This window comes from Procambarus clarkii, chromosome 78 (assembly GCF_040958095.1).
Source record: "Procambarus clarkii isolate CNS0578487 chromosome 78, FALCON_Pclarkii_2.0, whole genome shotgun sequence".
Taxonomy (NCBI): domain Eukaryota; kingdom Metazoa; phylum Arthropoda; class Malacostraca; order Decapoda; family Cambaridae; genus Procambarus; species Procambarus clarkii.
The window spans coordinates 14633773-14660786 of NC_091227.1; the positions used below are offsets into that span (position 1 = coordinate 14633773).

The 27014-nt window shown below is 40.9% G+C and overlaps 1 protein-coding gene across 1 annotated transcript in view; it reads right to left on the bottom strand.

Annotated features, from left to right (window-relative positions):
- Positions 1–355: 355 nt before the first annotated feature.
- The window catches only part of LOC123746124 (mucin-4), a 97954-nt gene continuing 71295 nt past the window's right edge, over positions 356–27014 (bottom strand). The window contains exons 8-12 of the mRNA XM_045727406.2: positions 24946–25170; positions 20563–20721; positions 14148–14237; positions 6681–6833; positions 356–5549 (exon numbers count right to left, since the gene is read on the bottom strand). Of these exons, the coding sequence (XP_045583362.1) occupies positions 4071–5549; positions 6681–6833; positions 14148–14237; positions 20563–20721; positions 24946–25170 (2106 nt within the window). The 3' untranslated portion in view covers positions 356–4070. The remainder of the gene's footprint in view (positions 5550–6680; positions 6834–14147; positions 14238–20562; positions 20722–24945; positions 25171–27014) is intronic.

The window sequence follows — 27014 nt, forward strand, 5'->3', positions numbered from 1 at the left end:
GCCATGATCGAAATGAAGGATTCTGCCTCACAAAGGCGGGTCATTCACGAACATAAAGCTTAGAACAGAGAACTGATCCCAGAGAGACTCCTCGGATTAAGTCCCTCCGTCTTAACATATTACCCTCTTGGTACACCACTGGAGTACTTTTCCCTGGTACACCACTGGAGTACTTTCCCATCAACCATAATCCCCCCCCCCCCCCACACACACACCCAACCCCCTCCTCTTCACCCTCTAACCCCCGCCCCCTCCTCAACTTCTCACTTATTCATCGCATGAATACATATATGAATGACCCACATCGTCATCCAAGCAATAAGTAGATAAATGAATGAAATAAAATTCCATCAGATTAACATAAACAGTTTTATTGAGAAACTTAACATTGTATACAAAAATCACAACAAACAGCCAATCTTTTCTCATAATTTATTCAAACCTCGCACTCAAAAAAAATTACAATGGATCTATTCTAACATAAATAATGTGTATATACAAAATACAATAATTAATAAATATTAAATATGTGATAACAATTAACAATAATAAATAATAGTTCTACAACAATACAGCAGCGTTATCGAATAAAGAAAAAGACTGATAGGCTCTGGATTTAACTAGCGATTGTTAAATACGAAAGAGGCGAACGAAATATATTTACAAATACATAGCAGACACTGTACCGGATATTGCTTGTTATTAAAAATACAGTAAAGAGTCAATGCTGTCAAAAACACATCTGAAGTTAGCTATTGTAAGTTAACATTTGACTGAATTTAACACGACTCAGCTGGGCTAAATTCGTGTATTACGTGATGTAATTAATGACGTAATTAACTTCCCTTCAAAAGGTCTTCTCTCACGCACGTGGCAAAGCCGCCACGTAAGCAGTTCTGACAGCACGCGTGTAGACACCTAGCAAAAAAAATCCACACCCCAGCAATGGGTGAACAGTGGTAAAAGTGTGATGGGTAGAGATGGAAGAGGAGCGTGATGGAGACGGAGGGGAAAGGGAGTGTAAGAGACTCGTTAAGCAATCTCTTAAGAAGCATTCCAGCCCCTCCTAACTGCTGTTTGCTGTTTTCCGACTCCCACCATGGACTTTCTTTGTTTACAAGCACACTATGTAGGGTACAGGGATGGGGCTAGAGTGATGGTGAGATGCTTGGTGATGGGATTTATGGTAATGGGGTGAGGGTAGACTCAGGGAACGTAGTTGGGTGATGGGGTGAGATAAGGCTGAAGAGCCGAAGATAGTCGAAATAGGACAGTGTTAGATTATTGAGGAGAGATTATTCAGCAATGGGGAGTACTGAGGTGGTTGGGGTTGGGGAGGAGCGTGTGGTTGGGGGGAGTGTGTGGTTGGGGGGGAGTGTGTGGTTGGGGGGAGTAGCTCAGCAGGGGAGACCTATGTGTCTAGGAGCATATAGAAGAACATAACCGGTATAACAGACGAGAATGGAAAAGAAGGAAGGAAACAGAACCACAGTTGAAGGAAAAGGATGGATAGCGGAGAAGAGAGAGGTCGAGATGGGAAAGACAAAATGATGGATGGAAGGGAAGACGAGTGTGAAGGAATGAGCATAATACAGGGGCCCCTCCCATTAAAAAGCCATTAGAATCATTAGGAGGGTGCCTGTGTCCTCGTATGGAATACCTTAAAAAAATCTTAAATAACCTGAAGAAAAAAATGAATCGCAAATATACCTAAAATGCATGTGTTATGTATCATGAGCTCACAATGTATGTGTATGTATCATGAGCTCACAATGTATGTGTATGTATCATAAACCAACGCCATGTGCACGCAAGGCAACACCAATAGCATGCAAATGAATCCCCGCCCTGATAACGCAATGGAAATGTTGCGTCAAATTAAGACGAGATGAACGCTGAATACCCAGCCGTGTGTGTGTGTGTGTGTGTGTGTGTGTGTGTGTGTGTGTGTGTGTGTGTGTGCGTGTGTGTGTGTGTGTGTGTGTGTGTGTGTGTGTGTGTGTGTGTGTGTGTGTGTGTGTGTGTGTGTGTGTGTGTGTGTGTGTGCGTGTGTGAGCGTGTGAATAAAACAGGAGTTTAGGAATTTTTCCCAAAGTAATTCCGTGAAATAATTTTCGTGCAACGATGAAGGGGTAAATAAACACACGAGCATTCTGTGTACATAACTTCCACCACACCCTTTTCCGCCCTGCCTCACCCCGCCCTGCCTCACCCAGTCCTGATTCATCCAGCCCTGCTTCACGCAGCTTTGCTTCACCCAGCTCTGCTTCCCTCTAGCCTATAACATCCAGTCCCAATGTCACCCAGCGATGCTTGACACAGCTACGACCTCACCCGGGCCATTGAACCTCAACTCATCACGCCCATCATGCGCCCAACCTCCTCAACAGATGAGTTACAAGTCGCCTCTCCAAACCCCAGTTTACCTCATCTACCACCAGCCTGGCCAAACCTCACTTCAACTGGCGCTAGTTTCTGCTAGACGTTAGAAGAAGCCACGTTCAGCCTTTTCCTTGTCAGCTAGGAGGAAAAATTTCACATTTTCAATGTCAAATTCATTTAACCTTCCTGCTGATGATTATTTTTTTTTTCACGTGACCCCTTTATAGGCAAATTATTTTACTCATAAAAGAGTTATACAAAATTAATTAAAATACATTTATAATATGCCGGACTTATAGCTTACGTTGGATAAATATATTCCATTTTGAATATCGGCATTGGGTTTGATCAAATTAAATGTTTATATCAATATTTGCTGATTCGTATTTTGACGACTATAGTAAGTGGTTTTTGAGGTAAGTTAATGCCAATTTTTTTCACAAAAGTAATTTTTTATCATAATTCGAGATACTGAGCTTGGCTGCCACCAAGCTCAGCATCTGATGCATACTGTATCCAGGCTCAGCATCTGATGCATACTGTATCCAGGCTCAGCATCTGATGCATACTGTATCCAGGCTCAGCATCTGATGCATACTGTATCCAGGCTCAGCATCTGATGCATACTGTATCCAGGCTCAGCATCTGATGCATACTGTATCCAGGCTCAGCATCTGATGCATACTGTATCCAGGCTCAGCATCTGATGCATACTGTATCCAGGCTCAGCATCTGATGCATACTGTATCCAGGCTAATCCTTCATATATGCTTCAGCCCCACTCATGTAATGCCACAATCTGCCTCAGCATCACCAGTCATCATCGCTAAATACTCGTTTAAATCATGAAATTATTTAAGGTTGATAGGCCTACTAAAAGCTTTCAAAGCACAACTAAATATACATTTCAAAGTGCAACACGCTTTGCAAGCCTCTCCTCTAAGGCAAGAGATAACAGATGTTGAAATGAGACCATTTTAGACAATACCTTAAGGATACTTGAGGTGCTTCCGGGGCTTAGCGTCCCCGCGGTCCGGTCGTCGACCAGGCCTCCTGGTTGCTGGACTGTTAAGGTTAATTTTAACTGTAAGTTAGGGCAAGGTACTATAATGATAAAAGTAACAACTGGGTGTTATTGTTCTGTCAGTAGTTTAGAGCGAGAAGCTTGTGCTGCCCTTATTGACATGAAAAGTTTCAACGTTTAAAGAACTGTAAGAAGCACTATGATGATAAACGGTGACAAAATACGCCATAAAATAAATTTTGATGCTAAATACTTTTCTCAGTGTCTTGAAGATTCGATGAGCTAGTCCTGAAGATTATACATAAAGAACGTTATTAAATGCACGTCCTTAACAGCAGAAACTTGACACACACACATATTTACACCCAAAAAGTTAACAAAAGGAGATGGTAAGAATAGCATCACCAGAGACCTGAAAGAGCTAATCAGGGAACACGGGATGGGAGGCTACTTTATCTCACGGAACTTGAGACACAAGGTAATTGAATTTCGGTTAACTTCTCACGCAAGAATTTTTTTTTTTACAGACCTGCCACTTATCTAAAGAATTAATGGGTTTGTAAAGTGTGTTTCCCGCTGCTAATGTCACATAAATATTCCTGAATAGTAGGAAGCAATGTACGATAAAAGTACTTATAATGCACACTTTTCTAATTGTTCCCTGTTAGTTTCCTTCGGGATCCAGATATCGTCCAATGAAGAGCAATAGTCCAGTTGGATTGTGTCTGACGGCGTAAAGGAATGCTCGGTCGAACGCCAGTGTTCCAACGTCGCTTTGTCGGTAGAAGGCTCCACCAGAGGGCCTCTTTGTGTCGTCACTGGCCGCAGGTAGTCCCATGCGGTCGATCCTATAGTCTTCAGACCCAAGATATACACTGCTTTTCTCAAAGTCGTTTTTGTAATACTGGTATTTGGGAGAGGCAGGTAAGATGTTTTCACTTTCCATCTGCGTCTTCGTTGTCTTCTGTGAAGTTAAGTTTTTCTGCTGAGGGAAGTTGTTTGGTGAGGTAGCATGCTGAGTGGAGTTATGTATAGATGTTGTCTGTTGTGAGGATTTTTGTTTTGTAGTGTTAGCAGGCGTTGTTTGCTGTGCAGAACTGTCTTTATGCGATGTGTGTTGTGGGAGGCTGCTATTTGAGGATTTCTGCTGCAATGGAGAAGTTAACGTAAAAGTCTCCTGTGTGGAATTGTCTTTCGAGGGAGTCAGCTGTGGAGAGTTGTCTGTCTGAGATGTCTTCTCTGTGAGGTTTTTCTTCGTTGAAGATAACTCCTGTGAGTTATCTGTCGAATACGTCTGCTGTGAGCTCTTTGTCGAGACCGCCTGCTGTGAGCTCTCTGTCGAGACCGCCTGCTGTGAGCTCTCTGTCGAGACTGCCTGCTGTGAGCTCTCTGTCGAGACTGCCTGCTGTGAGCTCTCTGTCGAGACAGCCTGCTGTGAGCTCTCTGTTGAGACAGCCTGCTGTGAACTCTCTGTCGAGACCCCCTGCTGTGAGCTCTCTGTCGAGACCGCCTGCTGTAAGCTCTCTGTCGAGGACGTGTGATGTGAGCTCTCTGTCGAGGACGTGTGATGTGAAGGCTTGTCTGTCGATGATGCCTGTTGTGGGAGATGATTCTCCGGAATTGTCTCTTGGGGGGAGACTAACAGGGAGGCCTCCTGCTGGAAATTGTTTCCCGTTGACCCCTGGTGTTGAGAGTTGCCCGTCGACGAGATCTGTTGAGTTTTAATACCTGTGGAGGGCGCCTTGCGCTTCGAAGTGTCTGTTGAAGACGCTTGTGTCAGAGAGCTTTTTGTTGGAGAGACTTGCCGTGGAAAATACTTACTGAAGATCTCGTCATAGTGGCCTCCTTCAGGATCCATGCGGGTGAGCTTCATCTTGTCCAGCTGCAGGTATTCTACCATGGGAAAGCCGTAGATATAAGTCGGTTGGTATAGAGTCCTGGAGTCTTCGGCTTCTTCTTCTTCGTCAGAATCACTTTCTTCTTCGTCAGAATCACTTTCTTCTGAAGGCGACCTCCTCGACCTGATGGCTCTCGATAGAGGAGGGCTCTCCACTTGGCATGATTGGAACTCAGTAAGCTGGACGACATCACTAAGATGAAGATTTTTGACGTGGTTGATTCCTGAGAAGTCAGCTTTGCCTTCCTGTGTAATTAAAAGGAAGAAAATTAAACGGGATATTGGATTTGCGAAGGCACTGTGCCTGGCTCGTGAGAACGATTTTAATCAAGATTTCGTGAGTGGTTTGCAAGTGATGTGCTTCAGTATCAGATTTCTAGCACTGAATATATTAGTGAAATCATGCTCTAGTTCTTGAACTAGAGCACGACTCTATGAACTCCCTGTGTTGACCAGACCACACACTAGAAGTTCAAGGGACGACGACGTTTCGGTCCGTCCTGGACCATTCTCAAGTCGATTGTCATTCTCACAATCGACTTGAGAATGGTCCAGGACGGACCGAAACGTCGTCGTCCCTTCAACTTCTAGTGTGTGGTCTGGTCAACATACTTCAGCCACGTTATTGTGACTCATCGCCTGCAACTCCCTGTGTTATTTTTTTCAGCAACGTTATTGTGACTTATTTCATGCATAAGAACTCTCTCTACCTATCTGTTTATTAAAAAATAGTTTTAATTATCTACCTCTTACTCTTTAACTGTCTACTTGTTTGTTTTGTTTCCCTTTATCTCACCCAACACACCAATTCTTCGCTTCTCTTACTATTCATATTTCATTGCTTCATGCTTCCTTAACCCCATATTTGCTTCTCTCCCCCCCCCCCCCCTCGCCCAACCACTTGGGCTGGACGGTAGAGCGAAGGTCTCGCTTCAAGCAGATCGGCGTTCAATCCCCGACCGTCCATGTGATTGGACACCATTCCTCCCCCCCCCTCCCCCCACCGTCCCATCCCAAATCCTTATCCTGACCCCTTCCCAGTGATATATAGTCGTAATGGCTTGGCGTTTTCCATTGATAATTCCCTCCCTTCTCCCCCCCCCCGTCCCCCTCCCTACTTTCTTCCCTACCTTTCCTCCCTCCCTACCTCCCTACCTTTCCTCTCTCCCTCCCTCCCTCCCTCCCTACCTTTCCTCCCTCCCTCCCTACCTCCTACCTTTCCCCCCTCCCTCCCTCCCTCCTACCTTTCCTCCCTCCCTCCCTCCCTCCTACCTTTCCCCCCTCCCTCCCTCCCTCCCTCCCTCCTACCTTTCCCCCCTCCCTCCCTCCCTCCCTCCCTCCCTCCCTCCCTACCTTCCCTCCCTCCGTCCATCTCACCTGGAAAAGTTGACCAAGCCCCAGGCCTCCGAGGATGCTGGAGAAGTTATGGAAGGCTCTGTGACGAAACACTGGCATCTTTAACTGGACGGTATTGGGGAGCATTGACCTCAATACCTGGCTCCATTTCTCCGGGTTCAGCGTTGACTCCAGCTGTAGGGTAATTGAGTGGTCAGTAGGTGGTGCTTGATGATGCATTAGGTGTAATTAACGACGTGATTGATGTACTTGATGTAATTGAGTAGGTGTAATTCTAGACTTGGTAGGTGTAAATAATAATTGGGTTTAATTCGAGAGTTGGTAGGTATACGGGATGACTAGGGGAAAATTATTAGCCCCTAGTCACCTAATGGCTAGGTCACTATGGGCTCCGTTTTTCACGGAATCCCTACCCGCCAAACACACACCGAAACTACGACGTTGGTACAACGTTCGAACAAGTTTTAACACCTAACCAGTTATAACAACCAATATAGCAAGTTGTAACAACGTTCTAATATGTCATAAACACGTTAAGCCAAGATGTAACAACTTTATTACAAGTTCTAACAAGCGGAAAATAGACAGTTTCGGTTTGTGTTTCCAGGGTAGTGACTTCTAGGGGAGCCCCTAGAGACTTCTTGTGGAACACCTAGAGGCCTCTCGTGGAGCCTTTAGGTTCCAGGAAACCTGGTTGAGAAACAGTGATCTGGTAGATGATTGAGTCGATGGGATTGTCATTATGGGGAAAAGTATCATTCTACATCAAAATATAATTTTCATGAGAGTTTTACGGTTAGGAAAAACATGGAATTGGGAGGAAAACAAACCAGTGTTTTACGTTGGTTTAACATATTCCATGAATAAAGAAGTTCCAACCCACAAAAATACATAGTAAAAAATCTTAGTTTCTTAATTTTGTGGCAAATCTACGCACGGGAATTTCAATCTATATGTAAATATGTGTTATGTAGTTTGTCTATCTCTATTAATGCATATACACTGTACATAGAAACCGCTCAGATTATTATAGCATTATCATTAAAGCATTCGTAAGATCAGTTTATGAATATTTAAGGAAATAGATCCAAATACTTAACGTTTTGATTTAAATACGCGAAAAACTTTAAACTTGTTAATGTAGTTTTTGTTGAAAATAATTTTTGACAGCTCTAAAATTTATTTATATTTTGTCCCATACGCCAAAAAAGTCCAAATTCATACAGGTATTATTATTGATTCATTTGACATCATATAGTTTCCAGTTCTCTATATATATGGAAATTCTATTATTCCTTAATTATTGTCTACCCAATTGTTCAGTTGTTAAAAAGAAAACACTTTTAATATTCATTTAAGTACAAAGTTATCACCGATTAAAATCATTCAACAATTCCATTTGATACTGAGATTTAATCCTAATAGGCCGAATGGGTGAGCCGAATAATTTTAATAATTTAAGGCATAATATGAAAAATTGGTGAGGTTTAAGACTGAAGAGACTTTTTTCTAGACTTAAGACTAGAGATGTCGAAGACTGGAGACTAGCTGACAGCAATGGAGGTTGTTGGAATTGGATCTATTTCCTTAAATAATCATAAACTGATCTTAAGAATGCTTTAAAGATAATGCTAATTCTCAAAGATGTGACTGTTAGAATGGTTCTTAACGACATCAGGGAAAAGTTTCGTCGTGTTCTAAGTGTTCTCTTGACCTCTCTGGTGCGTCTAACTTGGTATTTCTCCTCCACGACAACTCACCGCGGCCTTTATTCCTCTCTTCCGCTCTCCTCCATTATAAGTTTCCTCGCACATTCTTCTCTTATTGAGAGGAGGTATTCGTAGGTCTGGTGCTGGGCTCTCCATATCTCTGCACGCGCGTGTGTGGGGGGCCACAATCTATTATAGTTCCCCCCACACGCAATTCCCCCCAGCCCCCCTCCCCAATCCATTATCCCCGTCAGACTTATTTCAAGGTATTCTGCTGAATATATATATATATATATATATATATATATATATATATATATATATAACTGAAAACTCACACCCCAGAAGTGACTCGAACCCATACTCCCACAACTGGTATGTACAGGGACGCCTTAATCCGCTTGACCATCACGACCGGACATAAGGAAGTGATAGCCGAGGCTATATGAACCACTTCCCCGCCGGCACTCGGATGGTAATCTTGGGCATAGCATTTTATCAAATCACCTCATTCTTTGGGGCACACGTGAGGAACACAAATGCAAACAAGCCTGAATGGTCCCCAGGACTATATACAACTGAAAACTCACACCCCAGAAGTGACTCGAACCCATACTCCCACAACTGGTATGTACAGGGACGCCTTAATCCGCTTGACCATCACGACCGGACATAAGGAAGTGATAGCCGAGGCTATATGAACCACTTCCCCGCCGGCACTCGGATGGTAATCTTGGGCATAGCATTTTATCAAATCACCTCATTCTTTGGGGCACACGTGAGGAACACAAATGCAAACAAGCCTGAATGGTCCCCAGGACTATATACAACTGAAAACTCACACCCCAGAAGTGACTCGAACCCATACTCCCACAACTGGTATGTACAGGGACGCCTTAATCATACCAGTTGTGGGAGTATGGGTTCGAGTCACTTCTGGGGTGTGAGTTTTCAGTTGTATATAGTCCTGGGGACCATTCAGGCTTGTTTGCATTTGTGTTCCTCACGTGTGCCCCAAAGAATGAGGTGATTTGATAAAATGCTATGCCCAAGATTACCATCCGAGTGCCGGCGGGGAAGTGGTTCATATAGCCTCGGCTATCACTTCCTTATGTCCGGTCGTGATGGTCAAGCGGATTAAGGCGTCCCTGTACATACCAGTTGTGGGAGTATGGGTTCGAGTCACTTCTGGGGTGTGAGTTTTCAGTTGTATATAGTCCTGGGGACCATTCAGGCTTGTTTGCATTTGTGTTCCTCACGTGTGCCCCAAAGAATGAGGTGATTTGATAAAATGCTATGCCCAAGATTACCATCCGAGTGCCGGCGGGGAAGTGGTTCATATAGCCTCGGCTATCACTTCCTTATGTCCGGTCGTGATGGTCAAGCGGATTAAGGCGTCCCTGTACATATCAGTTGTGGGAGTATGGGTTCGAGTCACTTCTGGGGTGTGAGTTTTCAGTTGTATATAGTCCTGGGGACCATTCAGGCTTGTTTGCATATATATATATATATATATATATATATATTACACAGGAACGTTTAGACCTAGGACAGTTTAGGATTGGTTTATGATTAGTTCGTGTTTCTGTTCTATAATTCCAAAAAAATACAAAACAGCTTTTTCTTATAATAAGTACAACAGCTCATATTTCGAACATTACATTCATGCTATCTGTTTTATTTGGAGAATCTTATATATTACCATTTTTTTTGTATGTTTAAATATTTTTTTATATATTATTAAATAGGGCACTTCAGCAGTGTTGAAGCAAGTGGCTTGTTATAATTTAAATATGGCTTTTGTATAAAATGTCAATTTAAATGTAAATTTTTTTAGGAGCACATTTATGCCTGTTTCTGTTTAGATACTTTTAAGAGTATTTTTAATACATTTTAGTATTTTTATTTTTTTAATTTTAAGTATTTTTAATTTTTTAATTTTAAGTATTTTTAATTTATACTGATTTTTGAGTTAACTGATGTTGTTCTCACAGTCCTTTTCTCACCATCGTGTTCTTCCCAATTTTCAATAAGAGATATCTATTTATTCCTGAAATATATATCATAAATGCAAAATATATGGCATGTCTTGTATGTTCTTCCTTAATATGTAGCATTATATTCGTAAAATTTGTAATGTAAAGCATTATGTATGTGTAATATGATGTATTATGTATGAGTAATATGTAGCGTTTTCATATATCTAGTGTCCGGATGATTTGTGTGCATATGTGATTTTTCTAAAAATACTTAATTGCAACTTTTATTAAATCTGGAAAGTGCCCTTAGGTAAATGAACATATTGTAAATATTGGAAATATGTATGTAAAAGGTTTAATGAGATAATGAAAACATTTGGATGAGCTCATTCAGTAAAATTACATTGTGAATTTTGATGGTTTACTACTACAATAAAAATTCCGTCCGGAAATATAATATAATCAAGCTTTCCAACTCTTGATTCTGTATTTATCACAAGGTATCACAAGGTAGGGGCCTCGTAGCCTGATGGATAGCGCGCAGGACTCGTAATTCTGTGGCGCGGGTTCGATTCCCGCACGAGGCAGAAACAAATGGGCAAAGTTTCTTTCACCCTGAATGCCCCTGTTACCTAGCAGTAAATAGGTACCTGGGTGTTAGTTAGCTGTCACGGGCTGCTTCCTGGGGGTGGAGGCCTGGTCGAGGACCGGGCCGCGGGGACACTAAAGCCCCGAAATCATCTCAAGATAACCTCAAGATAAGATGTATACATAATAAAAAAAATTATCGAGTTTCAGGTTCATATCATTAAGAGAGATTGATATTTAATTTCTCGTGTAAATTAATGTGTAAATACGAAGGTTAATTTACATTTATTTATTGAGTAGAATTTATTAATTTATTTGGTTGAGTAGTAGTATATTATGGTGAGGGAGGGGGGGTAGTTGTATGGTTGGTGGGTATTTAATGAGTAGTTGAATAGTGAGATGGTGGTTGGTGTGAGTGAATGGCGTCAGTGTTGATGCTCTCATGGTTGTTGATGCTGGTGTGGTTGATGGTGTTATGGTTAATGTGGTTCTTGATTGTTGTCTGGTAGTTGCGATGCGCTTGTTGATGATGCTGGTGTAATTGTTGTTGTGGTTGCTAATGTCGGTGATATTGTTAATATGTGTTGGTTGTGATTGTAGTTGATGGTATGTTTGTGTGGTTGATGAAGTTGATGGTGTGTGGTGGCTTGATCATTTGTATTTTGTATTCCTGTTGTTGTTTTATCAGAGTCTAGTTTAATTCGTCTGTTAAAACTTTACTGCTCCAAACTGGCATTTTGCTGAGGCCGGGATTGTTAACAAAACATTTGATCATCATTAATTATGACGCTCAAATTGCACACATATATGAAAGGCAACTCTGGTTAAACATTACCGTGGCCTAACTACACCAAATTATCAACGAATTTGTTCCCAAACATATCACTCATTTAAATTACAAAAAAATAGATTGGTTAATAATTTTTTTTACTTTTCAATTTTACCACAAAAAACGTTGAATTCCTCTTGATTGTAAAAGTATCAAAAATGGTAGTTTTACTAATTTGCTTCCGTGAAGGTTATGGTATATTGTTTTTTCATTTTGAAATCTTGGTGTACAACTAACGTGAATTTCTGCTTAAAATTTAAAGCCAGGTTTTGAAGGTGTTAGATTCATACTTTGAATATTTTAAATCCATACTTTGAATATTTTAGATCCATACTTTGAATGTCTTATGTCAGTGGTTTCCAAACCAATTTACGCAGCTAACGACCCAATCAACTAACTTTTCAATCCCATCAACTAACTATTCCGTCAGCCAATTAACTGACAATTCAGTCAACCAAAGTCTGTAAATAGCCCAACCATCCAGACAGTCAGCCAGCTAATTAGGCTATCTCGAGACAGCCCAGCGTATTCTCCTAAGGCTTCTCAACGTCAAGAAAACAGCCCAATATAAAGTGTCATCAACTAACCTACCAGAGGACCCAAAACAAAAAACGGGACAGTTCGTCACTTTCGCCAGCCGCTTCCATTTTCTAGTACAGCAATTTTTAGCCTTATGTAACGCATACGATCGAAATGCTACGTTCTTTGTAGGAGGACAGGTTGGACAGCCAGCCAACTAGCCCGGCTCCCCCCCCCCCCTAGACAGCCAGCCAGCCAACTAGCCTGGCTACCCCCAGACAGCCAGCCATGTCGCCCAGGTAACCAGCCATACAACCTACCAGTCACTGAGCCAGTTAGTCCACCGAGAAAGCCAGCAAATCACACTTGGGCAGCTCTTCAAGCTCCCCCTGTCTCATTCCTCTTTGAGGTGCTGCAAAGCACGAATAGTCAATTTACGTTTGACAATGCATGACTTGACCGTAGCGTTCTGGCGTGTTATTTGCCCCAAGTTCCGCCAACATTTGCTGCCAAACGGGGTCAATCGTGGGGTTCTATTGTGTGGAACTGCTGCTGCTTCACAATCTCTCTCTACAATCCGTTTAAAGGATAATAGGTTATTACACACAGAAATCACAATTGCGTGATGCATCAAATGAACAAATCCACGAGGGCCGTGACTAGGTTTCGAACCTGCGTCCGAGAGCATCCCAGACGCTGCCTTAATCGACTGAGCTACGACATGGTCAAAAGGAGTTGAAACCGAATTTCTACTGAACTTACTGGATCCTGCAGTCTCTCCGAGGCACAATCCAGGGTTTTACACATCTCCCCCTTCAAAACAAGGTTCGAATCCTCGTCACGGCCCTTGCGGATTTGTTCATAATAGGTTATTGTGTAGTGTTTATTGTTCGTGTAAAAAATTTTACACGTGTAAAAAGTTTTTACAAGTGTAAAAAGTTTTTTTTTTTAATCTTATTCATCGTTTCTGGCCTTTTTATGCTTTTATGTTTTTGTATCTGTTTTTATCTTATTCGTTTTGGTCTCTTTTTTTTCGTGTCTTCTGCCTGTATTTCCTGAGGCAGCCCGCCAAACACACACCGAAACTACAACGTTGGCACAACGTTCGAACAAGTTTTAACACCTCCTAACCAGTTATAACAACCAATATAGCAAGTTGTAACAACGTTCTAATACGTCATAAACACGTTAAGCCAAGATGTAACAACTTTATTACAAGTTGTAACAAGCGGAAAATAGAGACAGTTTCGGTTTGTGTTTCCTGAGGCAGGTCTTTCGTGTTGCAGATCGCCATCTGCAACACGCATAATAGGCAGGTCCTCGATCGTCTCTATCGCTTCGACGGCGTCGAACTTAACTTGTGATTGGTTAACACAAACACAGCCAGAAAAAGCGTTTGATATGAAAAATTAATGTCATTATAAACAGGTATGAATCTTATCACTATCATTCCGTACTCTAATTAGTACAACTCATTGGTGTATTTGCTGATATTGTCTTATGACAAATGCAGATTGTGCATGTCATGGGATGGTTATGTAGCCCCCATGGGATGGTTATGTAGCCCCCATGGGATGGTTATGTAGCCCCCATGGGATGGTTATGTAGCCCCATGGGATGGTTATGTAGCCCCCATGGGATGGTTATGTAGCCCCCATGGGATGGTTATGTAGCCCCCATGGGATGGTTATGTAGCCCCCATGGGATGGTTATGTAGCACCATGGGATGGTTATGTAGCCCCCATGGGATGGTTATGTAGCCCCATGTTAATAGGATTCAATTCCGGGGTCACTATTTCCATCATAGTCACTACTATCTTTCTCATCGTGTATAGTAATCTCGGGAACACGTTGAGCATCTTACCTGCGCCAGGCCATTAGCGATGAAGTTCTTCTGTTCGCCAGGCATCGCCAGCACAAGCGATAATTCGCCAGACGTTGAGTACAGAGGTATCTGAAGTGAGAATATAACGGTGAGTGAGGCGGCAGTAGGAAGGGGGCATTCGATATGAGGTGAGGAGGAAAGAGTGTGCGTGTGTGAGAGAGGAGAAAGTATGAGGGAGGAAGAATGAGGCTTGGAATAGAGTGAGGAAAGGTATGTGAAGGTGTCGAGGTTGATAAGTTAAAGAAGATGGGAAATGAGGAGATGAGAGAAGAAGAGATTGGAGGTATCTAGGTAGGATATGAGAGAAGGAGAGATTGGAGGTACCTAGGTAGAATATGAGAGAGGAGAGAAGGTAGGGAGTGGGGCGAGGGGTATTAAAGCAGATACAACTGCGGAGACAAGTAAAATAAATTTCAGAGCCATACAAAATATACATAATAATAAAACATAGTTCCGACTCTTGAAATAAATTAAGTCAAAGCTCTAGAGTATTGTTAGATCTCTTTCACACAGTAGAGAAATATTTAAATTGAAATTCAAAAACATTATTCATAAATTGTTGTACATTTTGCGCCGTAATATGAATGCAAATGCAAATTCCTAATGTTAATACACACGATATATATATATTTAAAATGCGAGATATATTCTCAGAGAAGCTGATTTAATAATATATATATATATGTCGTACCTAGTAGCCAGAACTCACTTTTCGGCCTACTATTCAAGGCCCGATTTGCCTAATAAGCCAAGTTTTCCTGAATTAATATATTTTTTCTAATTTTTTTCTGATGAAATGATAAAGCTACCCATTTCATTATGTATGAGGTCATTTTTTTTTATTGGAGTTAAAATTAACGTAGATATATGACCGAACCTAACCAACCCTACCTAACCTAACCTAACCTATCTTTATAGGTTAGGTTTGGTTAGGTAGCCGAAAAAGTTAGGTTAGGTTAGGTTAGGTAGGTTAGGTAGTCGAAAAACAATTAATTCATGAAAACTTGGCTTATTAGGCAAATCGGGCCTTGCATAGTAGGCTGACAAGTGCGTTCTGGCTACTAGGTACGACATATATATATATATATATATATATATATATATATATATATATATATATATATATATATATATATATATATATATATATATATATATATGTCGTACCTAGTAGCCAGAACTCACTTCTCAGCCTACTATTCAAGGCCCGATTTGCCTAATAAGCCAAGTTTTCCTGAATTAATATATTTACTATAATTTTTTTCTTATGAAATGATAAAGCAACCCTTTTCTCTATGTATGAGGTCAATTTTTTTTTATTGGAGTTAAAATTAACGTAGATATATGACCGAACCTAACCAACCCTACCTAACCTAACCTAACCTATATTTATAGGTAAGGTTTGGTTAGGTAGCCAAAAAAAGCTAGGTTAGGTTAGGTTAGGTAGGTTAGGTAGACGAAAAAACATTAATTCATGAAAACTTGGCTTATTAGGCAAATCGGGCCTTGAATAGTAGGCTGAGAAGTGCGTTCTGGCTATTAGGTACGACATATATATATATATATATATATATATATATATATATATATATATATATATATATATATATATATATATATATATATATATATATATATATATATATATATAACTGAAAACTCACACCCCAGAAGGGACTCGAACCCATACTCCCAGGAGCCACGCAACTGGTATGTACAAGACGCCTTAATCCACTTGACCATCACGACCGGACATAATGAGTTGCATTATGCATTATGAGTTGCATTTTCAGTTGCATATTGTCCTGGGGACCATTCAGGCTTGTTCGCATTTGTGTTCCTCACGTGTGCCCCAAAGAATGAGGTGATTTGGTAAAATGCTATGCCCAAGATTACTATCCGAGTGCCGGCGGTGGGGTGGTTCAAATAGCCTCGGCTATCACCTCATTATGTCCGGTCGTGATGGTCAAGTGGATTAAGGCGTCTTGTACATACCAGTTGCGTGGCTCCTGGGAGTATGGGTTCGAGTCACTTCTGGGGTGTGAGTTTTCAGTTGCATATTGTCCTGGGGACCATTCAGGCTTGTTCGCATATATATATATATATATATATATATATATATAATATGCTTATGTGTTGTGGCGGTGGAATATAAGCGAAATACACGAGATGGAAGTCTTCCATTTCCAACACCTCCACACAGCCATACGGAAGATCGTGGTAACATGGAATATAGTTTAAGTGGAGCACCTAAATTCCCTTTCCCCACTCTCACTTTTACAGTCTCTTGAACCACTGAGTGCTTATCCCTGGTAGGAGGTTTATGATGGTGCATTCTGCTTTTTGGGAATAAAGAAGTGGCAGCGTATTCCCTTGCATTAAAGTGTCACTTTTGTAGCACACCGCCACTAGACTCTCTCTTTTTAACCTCCAGAGATTGTTTAGGAGGGCGTCTAAAGGCCTGCCTCATGTTTTGTTCAGGTTTAAAATGGACATTTTACAACTTCCTGGTCGTTTACTACTTCATGTTCCTGGAGATAACCAAAATGTTTTGACTAGTAAGCATATTCCGCTGATTTTATATTGTTAACATGTGCCTCTGGTGATATGCCTTCAGTGACAGTGGAGTGACACACATGCCTCCAGTGACACTGAAGTGACACATATGCCTCCAGTGACACTGAAGTGACACACATGCCTCCAGTGACACTGAAGTGACACATATGCCTCCAGTGACACTGAAGTGACACACATGCCTCCAGTGACACTGAAGTGACACATATGCCTCCAGTGACACTGAAGTGACACATATGCCTCCAGTGACACTGAAGTGACACACATGCCTCCAGTGACACTGAAGTGACACATATTCCTCCAGTGACACTGAAGTGACACACATGCCTCCAGTGACACTGAAGTGACACACATGCCTCCAGTGACACTGAAGTGACACACATGCCTCCAGTGACACTGAAGTGACACACATGCCTCCAGTGACACTGAAGTGACACACATGCCTCCAGTGACACTGAAGTGACACACATGCCTCCAGTAACACTGAAGTGACACATATGCCTCCAGTGACACTGGCGTGACACACATGCCTCCAGTGACACTGGCGTGACACACATGCCTCCAGTGACACACACACACAGGCGGAGGACCAGACCAGACCTCCAGGACACACGACCCTAACTACCAAACTACGCGTGAATAATATACAGCATAAACTGTCCAAACGATGCCAGTCTGCCAGAAAAAGTTAACGGTAAAACTCTAATGTTTCAGTTAAACGTGCAAAATTTATATTTATAATTTTGATAGCGAACAAACGAAAACATTTGGAAAAGTTTGAGGATTGACAATGGTAGGTTAGTGTTATTAAGGTAATAATATCCATGTATATGGATATATGTATACATAGAAAGGTAGACCCCGATTCTCGGTATACATACAGTGAGAGTTAATCCTGGACTAAAGTATACTAGATGGTTGGCCAGGAAGCAGCTAACTTACTGGCCAACTTTTTGATAGACCTGAAGTCCAACACCAAATGAGTTTATTTTGAATATTAAGCAGAATGTACTAATTCTTAGCTAATCTTCTGTTGTGCTTTGTGTATTCGTTCCTTTTTTGATTACATTGTGATTTACTTCTGTTCAGGTTATATTCCAAGCTCTAAAAATGATTCGCAGTTCGTTACACTCGAAACAATATTCGACTTTTGCTATGCTCGAAACATTATTCGGCTTTTGTTATGCTCGAAACAATATTCGACTTTTACTATGCTGCAAACATTATTCGGGTTATGCTGTTTATGCAGTTTAATTAATCATGCATGTTTAATTAAACACTTACCAAATTTCAGCCCGTCCTCATCAACAAAGTCCAAGTCCAAATGTTTATTCCATAAAACCGCTACCCTCCCCTCTTCCCATGTCTGTGAATGAAAACACTTTAAGCAATGCGATTCTAACGCGTCCTCGATTCGAGTCCATTCCATCCAGCGGTCGACCCCACAGACACATTCATAATTTTTAACATGCTGTTCATTCAAAACGGGAATTTTCTCAAACATAAACTAATATTATAATATATTAATAGTCGCCAATTAGGTCTGTTGGCGATTATATAAATAATCGCCAACAGAACCTAACCACCTAACCTAATCTAGCTTACGCCTAAATATGCACAAGATGCTAATGAATAATAACATTAATTTATATATGAGAACATTCATCTTGTGAATAAACAGCATGTTAAAATTGGTGACTGCATCTTCGGGGTCGGCCGCAGAATGGAATGAACATAGCCTGAGGATGGGTCAGAATTCACTCCCTCAGCAAGACAATTTTTCCTATTTACAAAAAAAAAAAATGTATTCGTATTTTCTGGTAATAAAGACATGTATTTCCTTGAACATTTGGACTGGGAACTCTGACTTTTATCAAATGCAGAAAGCTGATTTTCTGGGAGAAAATTTTTTTATTTATGTGTGTGTGTTATGTATACGCGGTGCATAACGATACGCTATGAGGACCTTTGACAAACCACCGGCTTCCTGTCACCGTGGAGGCCACCACAGAAAGTAGCCTTTAAGTAATTCATAGATAAAGTGAAAAAAAAATAATAATGCCAGTCTACGCTCCAAGTTCCACAGATACAGAAAACGGCTGCGGTGTTCATTACACGAGATAGTGAAATATAGCGTCGTTTTTTTTCCTAGGGCAACTTCGCTGAAGATTAGAAACCTAATTGGGCAGTTTGGGGGCAATGTGGAGCAGTGGAGTACACGTATAAGAGCAATTGATCACCACTGCAACGAGAGGCTGCACCGGACTAGGGGCATTTAGAGTCGTATAATTGGGTTCAGATTGCTGCTTCTTCATCTGAATTTTCTGTAATTTTTTCTTTTATCAAAATTTGTGCGTGTGGACGCCCATCCGCGAAGCGGAATAAGTACATATTTCTTACTCAAATTTTAATTATGTTTAACTCGAAGTGGTGATTGCGTGATATCTTCTTGCGTTATCTTGTGATGATTTCGGGGCTTATCGTCCCCACGGCCCCGGTCCTCGACCAGGCCTCCTTTTTGTTAATCATCCCCAGGAAACAGCCCGTAGCAGCTTTCTAATTCCCAGGTACCTAGTTACTGCTAAGTGAACAGATGCATCAGGATGAAAGAAACTCTGCCCAATTGTTTCAGCCTCCACCGGAGATCGAACCCGGAATCTTAGGACTACGAATTCCGAGCGCTGTCTACTCAGCTATCAGGCCCCTTCTAAGGTTACAGTCTGAAATTACGTGAAATGTTTACATGAAAAACAAAATTTATTTATGTAACTTAATTCATAAACATGAGAGGGGAAAGGAAATGTTTCGGATGTTTTTCTCGCTTTCTTTCTTTCTTTCATTTTCTTTCACCTCATTTCTTTTACTCTCAAGCTTTTACATTGCCGTGTAATTTCTATGACTCTTTTCTATTTCGTTCTATCCCTTCATTTTTGTTATCTTTTATTTCTATTTCACTGTATTGGTTTTTTTATTTTGGTTAATTTGTTTTATTATCTACTACTATCTACTTATCGCCTTTCTCTCTCTCTCTCTCTCTCTCTCTCTCTCTCTCTCTCTCTCTCTTTCCTCCCCTCCCTTTATCTTTTCCATTCTCTTTTAATCTTCGTAAATGTTTTTTTGTTTACAATTTCAGAACAGCCAATAAAGAAGGATTTTCTTCACCAAAGAGCAAGTGGAACTTGTGCTCATAAACTGCTTCCCTGAAACATTTTACTACGTAATTCGTGGGTCTTATATGCTGTTTTGAATAAAACCCTGTGTTATTAAAGTAAGGATTCGTGTAGTTTGTCTTTAAGAGCACAGAGGTGAATATATATATATAATATATATATATATATATATATATATATATATATATATATATATATATATATATATATATATATATAATAGTATTAGAGTCATCGTGTTTTGAATAATTTTGTATAGTGATATCTAGTGTTATATTTAAGCTATGTGGCCTCTTGCAATAGCAATATTTTGCCCACAGCTGTGACTTCTCCTCGGAATTGTCGTCTCTCCTGATGTCACATCCCTTGACTCACCTCTTTTGATGTCACGTAGGCTGTACGACAGTTCGCACGATGTCTCAATGGATAAAACTCATAATACATTTCAACACCCTGTTTTAAAACATCTGTCTCATAATATCAGCCTTGTTCCAAACACACACACACACACACACACACACACACACACACACACACACACACACACACACACACACACACACACACACACACATACACACACAGAAACATTCCGGTTGAATATTTTTATCACCAACTCCTGTCACATGATGTCACAGCCTCGAACTCACCTCAGCGGACGTCACTCCAGCCGCTCTGGAAAACCCGGCGTTTAGCGTCATCTTTTTCCGGAGTCCCACTGTCCGGATGAGACGGCGCTCAGCCGTCGGGAACCGGATAAAGTGCATATCTACCAGTTCCTGCTGAAGAACCGGCAGACTCCAGCGAGCCTGTGGGAGGAGACGGTTGTGAGTGTGTGGGTCTGGTAGCTGGTGAGAGCGAAGATACAGGGGGAGGATAGGGAAGGATGAGGTGTTAGGATAGATGAGGATGATAGAGGATAGAAGAGTGGTAAAGCGTCAATTGTGAAGCGGTTATAGCTGACCACAAACGTACGAATCTAGGCAGTCCACAAAACTTGTCAAAGTCGATTCTTATTAGCTCGAGTAAACGTCAGTATTACGTTGCTATTAAGTGTTATTAAAACTTTGGACTTTTAACGTGTGAATCTATATGTATTGTGTAAACAAATAGTCCGAAATGCAAACCTATAGTATGTACAATTACAAAAAAAAAAAGAAAAAAAATTAATCTAGGATGAACAACAACGTTCATTTAACTGTAAACAAAACAGAAATTATCTTAGAATAATGCACGGAAGCGATTCAAAGACTTTTATTATTAGACTTATATTAGACTTTTATTATTTGTATAATGAACACCAAGTTTCTCAGAAATGTTAGGCCATATCTGAAAAAACTTCGTGTCGATGGTCCCTGATAAAAGAGCTTGGACTTGAGCCAAAAAAAAATTTATATATATATATATATATATATATATATATAATTTGCACCATATTTTGGCTCCAGCTGAAGATTTTTTTACAATTTTTAATATAAGATAATTATTTAAACCCTTTAGAATTACCTCTTTTCAAAAAAGGAGACTTCCTTGTTACCTTAAATTTATGTAAATGGATAGAGGGTGGGGGAGGGGGGTGGTAGGCAAGAGGTAGGTAAGGGAGAACACATGGGAGTAAATACCCAACTAATTTAGTGGGTTCTTTATTATAGCGAGCTTCATTATGCTCAGCGAAATTAAAGGCAAATTAATTTAATGAAGCAATTCTTGCTCAGGAAGGCCTCGCGGTGCTCTGTCTCCGAGTCCATCGACCCCAGGAGAGCAGTATAGCACCATCTGCTCCTCCACCAACCAGGAACCACCACCTCCACCGGAGATTCGAACTCGGGCTTCAAAAGTACGAGACCATTATCGGAACAACCAGGCCATGGATGTTAGTGTGGGAAGATCTCAGATAATACAAGTGACAGTTAGGTACAATTTCCTCGTACTTTTGAGGCCCGTGTTCAAGGGGACTGTGGGAGACACTTGGGGACTGTGGGAGACACTTGGGGACTGTGGGAGACACTTGGGGACTGTGGGAGACACTTGGGGACTGTGGGAGACACTTGGGGACTGTGGGAGACACTTGGGGACTGTGGGAGACACTTGGGGACTGTGGGAGACACTTGGGGACTGTGGGAGACACTTGGGGACTGTGGGAGACACTTGGGGACTGTGGGAGACACCTGGGGACTGTGGGAGACACTTGGGGACTGTGGGAGACACTTGGGGACTGTGGGAGACACTTGGGGACTGTGGGAGACACCTGGGAACTGTGGGAGACACTTGGGGACTGTGGGAGACACTTGGGGACTGTGGGAGACACTTGGGGACTGTGGGAGACACCTGGGGACTGTGGGAGACACTTGGGGACTGTGGGAGACACTTGGGGAGTGTGGGAGAAACTTGGTAACTTCGAGAGACACTTGGGGATTGTAGAAGACACTTGAGGACTTTAGAAGAAGCTCATATGAAATATTTTGACTACAATGCACTTGAAAAAACCCTCCTTTCAACTCACACTCAGACCTTTTACGTCAGATATTTCACGAAATCGAAGCAGTTTTTTTTCTCCAACGAAAACACCTAACCTTGGCCTATGTATGAAGTCATAATATACGAAATTAATATATGAATTCTACCAATATTGGTAATTAACTATGATTAATTATATTATCTGCATGGGAGTAATATTAATCAAACTTCATACAATATAAATACATAATAAATCAACATTTTTCTCCTGTTAAGAAACCTCCATCGCCATACTCCGCTAAATTAAGTTTGACTAATTAGGGGTAGTTAAATTAGGATTGGTTAGATTAGGTTAAGGGATTTTTCATGACTTACTCATATCCTTCATTAACCTTAAATATCTTTACCTGAAACAAATTTGTCCAGAATCTTTAGAAAAACGTAAGTAGCTGTAAGGAGCAAGTTAGAATGTCAGATATATATATATATATATATATATATATATATATATATATATATATATATATATATATATATATATATATATATCGTACCTAGTAGCCAGAATGCACTTCTCAGCCTACTATGCAAGGCCCGATTTGCCTAATAAGCCAAGTTTTCATGAATTAATGTTTTTTCGACTACCTAACCTACCTAACCTAACCTAACTTTTTCTGCTACCTAACCTAACCTAACCTATAAAGATAGGTTAGGTTAGGTTAGGTAGGGTTGGTTAGGTTCAGTCATATATCTACGTTAATTTTAACTCCAATTAAAAAAAATTGACCTCATACATAAAGAAATGGGTAGCTTTATTATTTCATAAGAAAAAAATTAGAGAAAATATATTAATTCAGGAAAACTTGGCTTATTAGGCAAATCGGGCCTTGCACAGTAGGCTGAGAAGTGCGTTCTGGCTACTAGGTACGACATATATATATATAATATAAATGTTTGGAGCGTTATTTCTGGAATACAAAACGCAATGCATAAATATATAATCTCTTGGAAGCCAGTTTAATGCTAACATATTTTCGAATATTATTTTACTTTTTATACATGCATGTTGTAGGTCGAGTAATTATCAAAAGAATGCACTTATTCGAGTGTAGTAATTCAAGTTTATCACTCATAAGAGCGTGGACTTGAAATTACTACGTAAATCACCAGGACGAGTAATCAACCCTTTCCGAACAAGCCATCCAGTGTGTCAGATCGAATCGTCCAAAGTTATACAGACGAAGTTCAGGAATAACTCGAGACATGAAATGTCTTGAATCTCCCCTTCGAAGATGTCACAACTCCTTGTGAGTTATATTCCAGGTCTTCCCCGCAGAGGTTTAATTACTGGAAATGGACTCGGCTATCATTAGCAGAGAACAACGTTTACTCTCCAGAGAAACTTCTCATTTAACTGGTTAATTCAATCGTGAACTAGAGACTGTCATTCTCCTGGAGATGAAGATAGGGATTAGGGAGGTGAAGGAAATGGAGACGAGAAAGATGAGAAATATGAAAGACTTGAGAAGGGAACTAAGAATTAGGTAAAGATTAGGGTAAGTGAGTGGCAGGAGTCCGACAGAGAATAAGTTCAATCTCTCAGGGCATTTAACATGATAATCTTGGAGCTCCACCGCAATATTGGCTGGTACCAAAAGATCCCATCTACATCTACCCCCCCCCCTTCACTCTCATATCTCGTTTAAATCCATCATTTCTCACTCGTATGACGTTTAAACTCGCCATCTTTTACTCGTATCCCGTTTAAATCCACCACCTGTCACTTATTTACCGTTTAAATCCATCTCCTCTCATTCATATCCCGTTAAATGCCCCCTTTCACTCACATCTCGTTAAAATCCACCCCATTTTACTCGCATCCAGTTTAAATCCATCCCCTCTCATCCATATACCGATCCAATATTTTCTTATATCATATTACACTCTTTATCTTAACAATTCCAGCTGGCAGCCTGTTTCACTGATAATTAAACTTCTCTAATTCTAAAGTAGTACTAACCTAAATCCAACCTTAAGCAAAATTTCTCCAGCTTAGATCTATTGTTTTGCGTTTTCAGGACAGTTTCCAATTAGGTTAGGTTAGGTTAGGTTAGGGCTCTGACGCCCCTAACCTAATTGGAAATCGCGATTACATCCATCTTTGTATTACGACTTTCTAACAAGTTCAGACGGAGACATATTTGTGTCTTATTCTATATACGATTATATGTTCTGCGCTCCTTATATCTTCACTGATAATATAATCAATGACCTACCTTGAGGTGCTTCCGGGGCTTAGTGTCCCCGCGGCCCGGTCGTCGACCAGGCCTCCTGGTTGCCGGACTGATCAACCATGACGGGGCTGGCAGCTTCCTCATGGTTTTAATAATGGTTTCATCTGTTAATTGGCCTGAATGTTTGTATTTTTCTCATTACTTTCTCTAATTGGTCAAAAAAATTAATATTCTCGAGTATTGTTAGGAGTACAAATCTCATCGGTGCCCTGCTGTAGTTTGACAGTTAACAGCGTCATGATTCACTCCATGGAAATGGCATACAAATCTTGTATCACTCACGTGGAAGAAGCTGGTGGCGACGGCGGTGAGGGGCGGGGTGAGGAACAAGGGTTCATTCTCCAGCAGGAATTCGTCTACCCTGCCTTTGGTCCTGTTCCTAATGAGGTCGTTGACTCGCTGGCGGACCGTGGCGTCCAGATCGGCCGGATCCGCATCCTCAATCACGGCATCGTAAAACACTTTGATGGTCCGGGCGAAGAAGTCGGTGGAGTAGGGGTTCCTCTCCTGAAGGAGTGACAGAACGATGACAGGAAGGAATGGAGTAATTTGGGTCACTTTTTTAATAAGAGAGAAGGCAAGGGGAACTAATCGGAGCATTAAGCATGTCTTTCTTTACCGGAGGAGGTGAAGGGGAAAATAAGAGACCTGACAGCAAAGGCTAAGTTACTGAAGAAATAAGAAAGGCAAAGGTGAGGTGAGAAAGGAGGTCAATAGTGAGAAATGAAGCAGCAGTTTCTGACCGTAAGTGGAAAGATTCAATTTAAAGTCCGCGGAATAGCCTGCTCTCTCTCGCTCTCTCTCGCTCTCTCTCGCTCTCTCTCGCTCTCTCTCTCTCTCTCTCTCTCTCTCTCTCTCTCTCTCTCTCTCTCTCTCTCTCTCTCTCTCTCTCTCTCTCTCTCTCTCTTTCTCTCTCTCTCTCTCTGACACGGATGCGAGAGCGACAGAGACAGTCTCGCTTCATGCACTTCGCTGTTCAATCCTCGACAATGCAATTTTTATCGAGGTTGATATTGAACTATCTTTCCTATCACTGTTGAGGTTCATGAACGGAGAAACTTTAACATAACTGAACACATGTACTAAATTTACTTAAAGAACTCCAAATTAGCATTGCTGGTATTATATATTTCCTAGAAAACCCGTTGCCAATATATATGAGAGAGAATGACTGTCCAAGGTTGGAGGACAGATGCATGGAGCAAGCTTTACCCAACCTTCACAACATGAAGCATGTGGGGTAGGGGAGTGTCATAGGCCAGCCGGGGTCGGCTTCAGTGCCACACTTTTAAGAAATATCGGCATCAACAAAAAAAAAATACTGCGATTTCCATGAAGTCTGAATTATTGGTAGTGTTATCTGTAGACTTGTTTATCCATCTCAAATCTTAATATAATTTTTCTGAGAGAAAGAGGAGAGGGAGAGGAGGGGAAGGCTTCATTTATATTTACCATTTATATTTAACCATTTATATATACTTATTTTGCCTGCATGGTCGCTGTTAGCTCCTGGTCCCACATCTTTCTAACCGTCGATTATCAACTGAATTGACTCCAGAAGTATTTTTCCTCTATTGTCCAAAATTTGCTTGTCCATTTTAAAGAATGAAGAACAATTTCTATTTATACTCTAAGCTGCATCACTTATGAACCCATCCCTGCCCTTGTGTGGCAGTGCACAATAGAAAGTTGTTTTCACATATCCACACATTAAAACATTGATTGTAACCATGATATATATGTGCTTCAGCCTACAGTTTAGACCTATTGTCTTATGTATGACCCTCTGTCCTGCGTGACAGTGAATACTAGCATTAACCTCAATTTAATAAGACTATCAAAATCCTCAGATTAGGCAAAATTGTAATTAATTTTGTCAATAAAGATGTTAATAATAATAATGTATCTAAAATATATATATTTCTCTAACACATACATCTCCAGGATGCACGCGAAGTAACAGTCTAACTATCAGGTACATATTTACTACTACGTGCACAAGAGCATCAGATGAAAGAAACTCTGTCCATTTGCTTCTGCCTTAGCCGGGATTCGAACCTGCGCCTCAAGGGACTACGATCCTCAAGCGCTGTCCACTCGGCCTCTATATGTGTACTCACCTAATTGTGCTTGCGGGGGTTGAGCGTTGGCTCTTTGGTCCCGCCTCTCAACTGTCAATCAACAGGTGTACAGATTTCTGAGCCTACTAGGCTCTATCATATCTACATTTGAAACTGTGTATGGAGTCAGCCTCCACCACATCACTGCCTAATGCATTCCATCCGTTAACTACTCTGACACTGAAAAAGTTCCTTCTATTCTTTCCTTCTTCTGGAAGTTCCTTTTGAAAA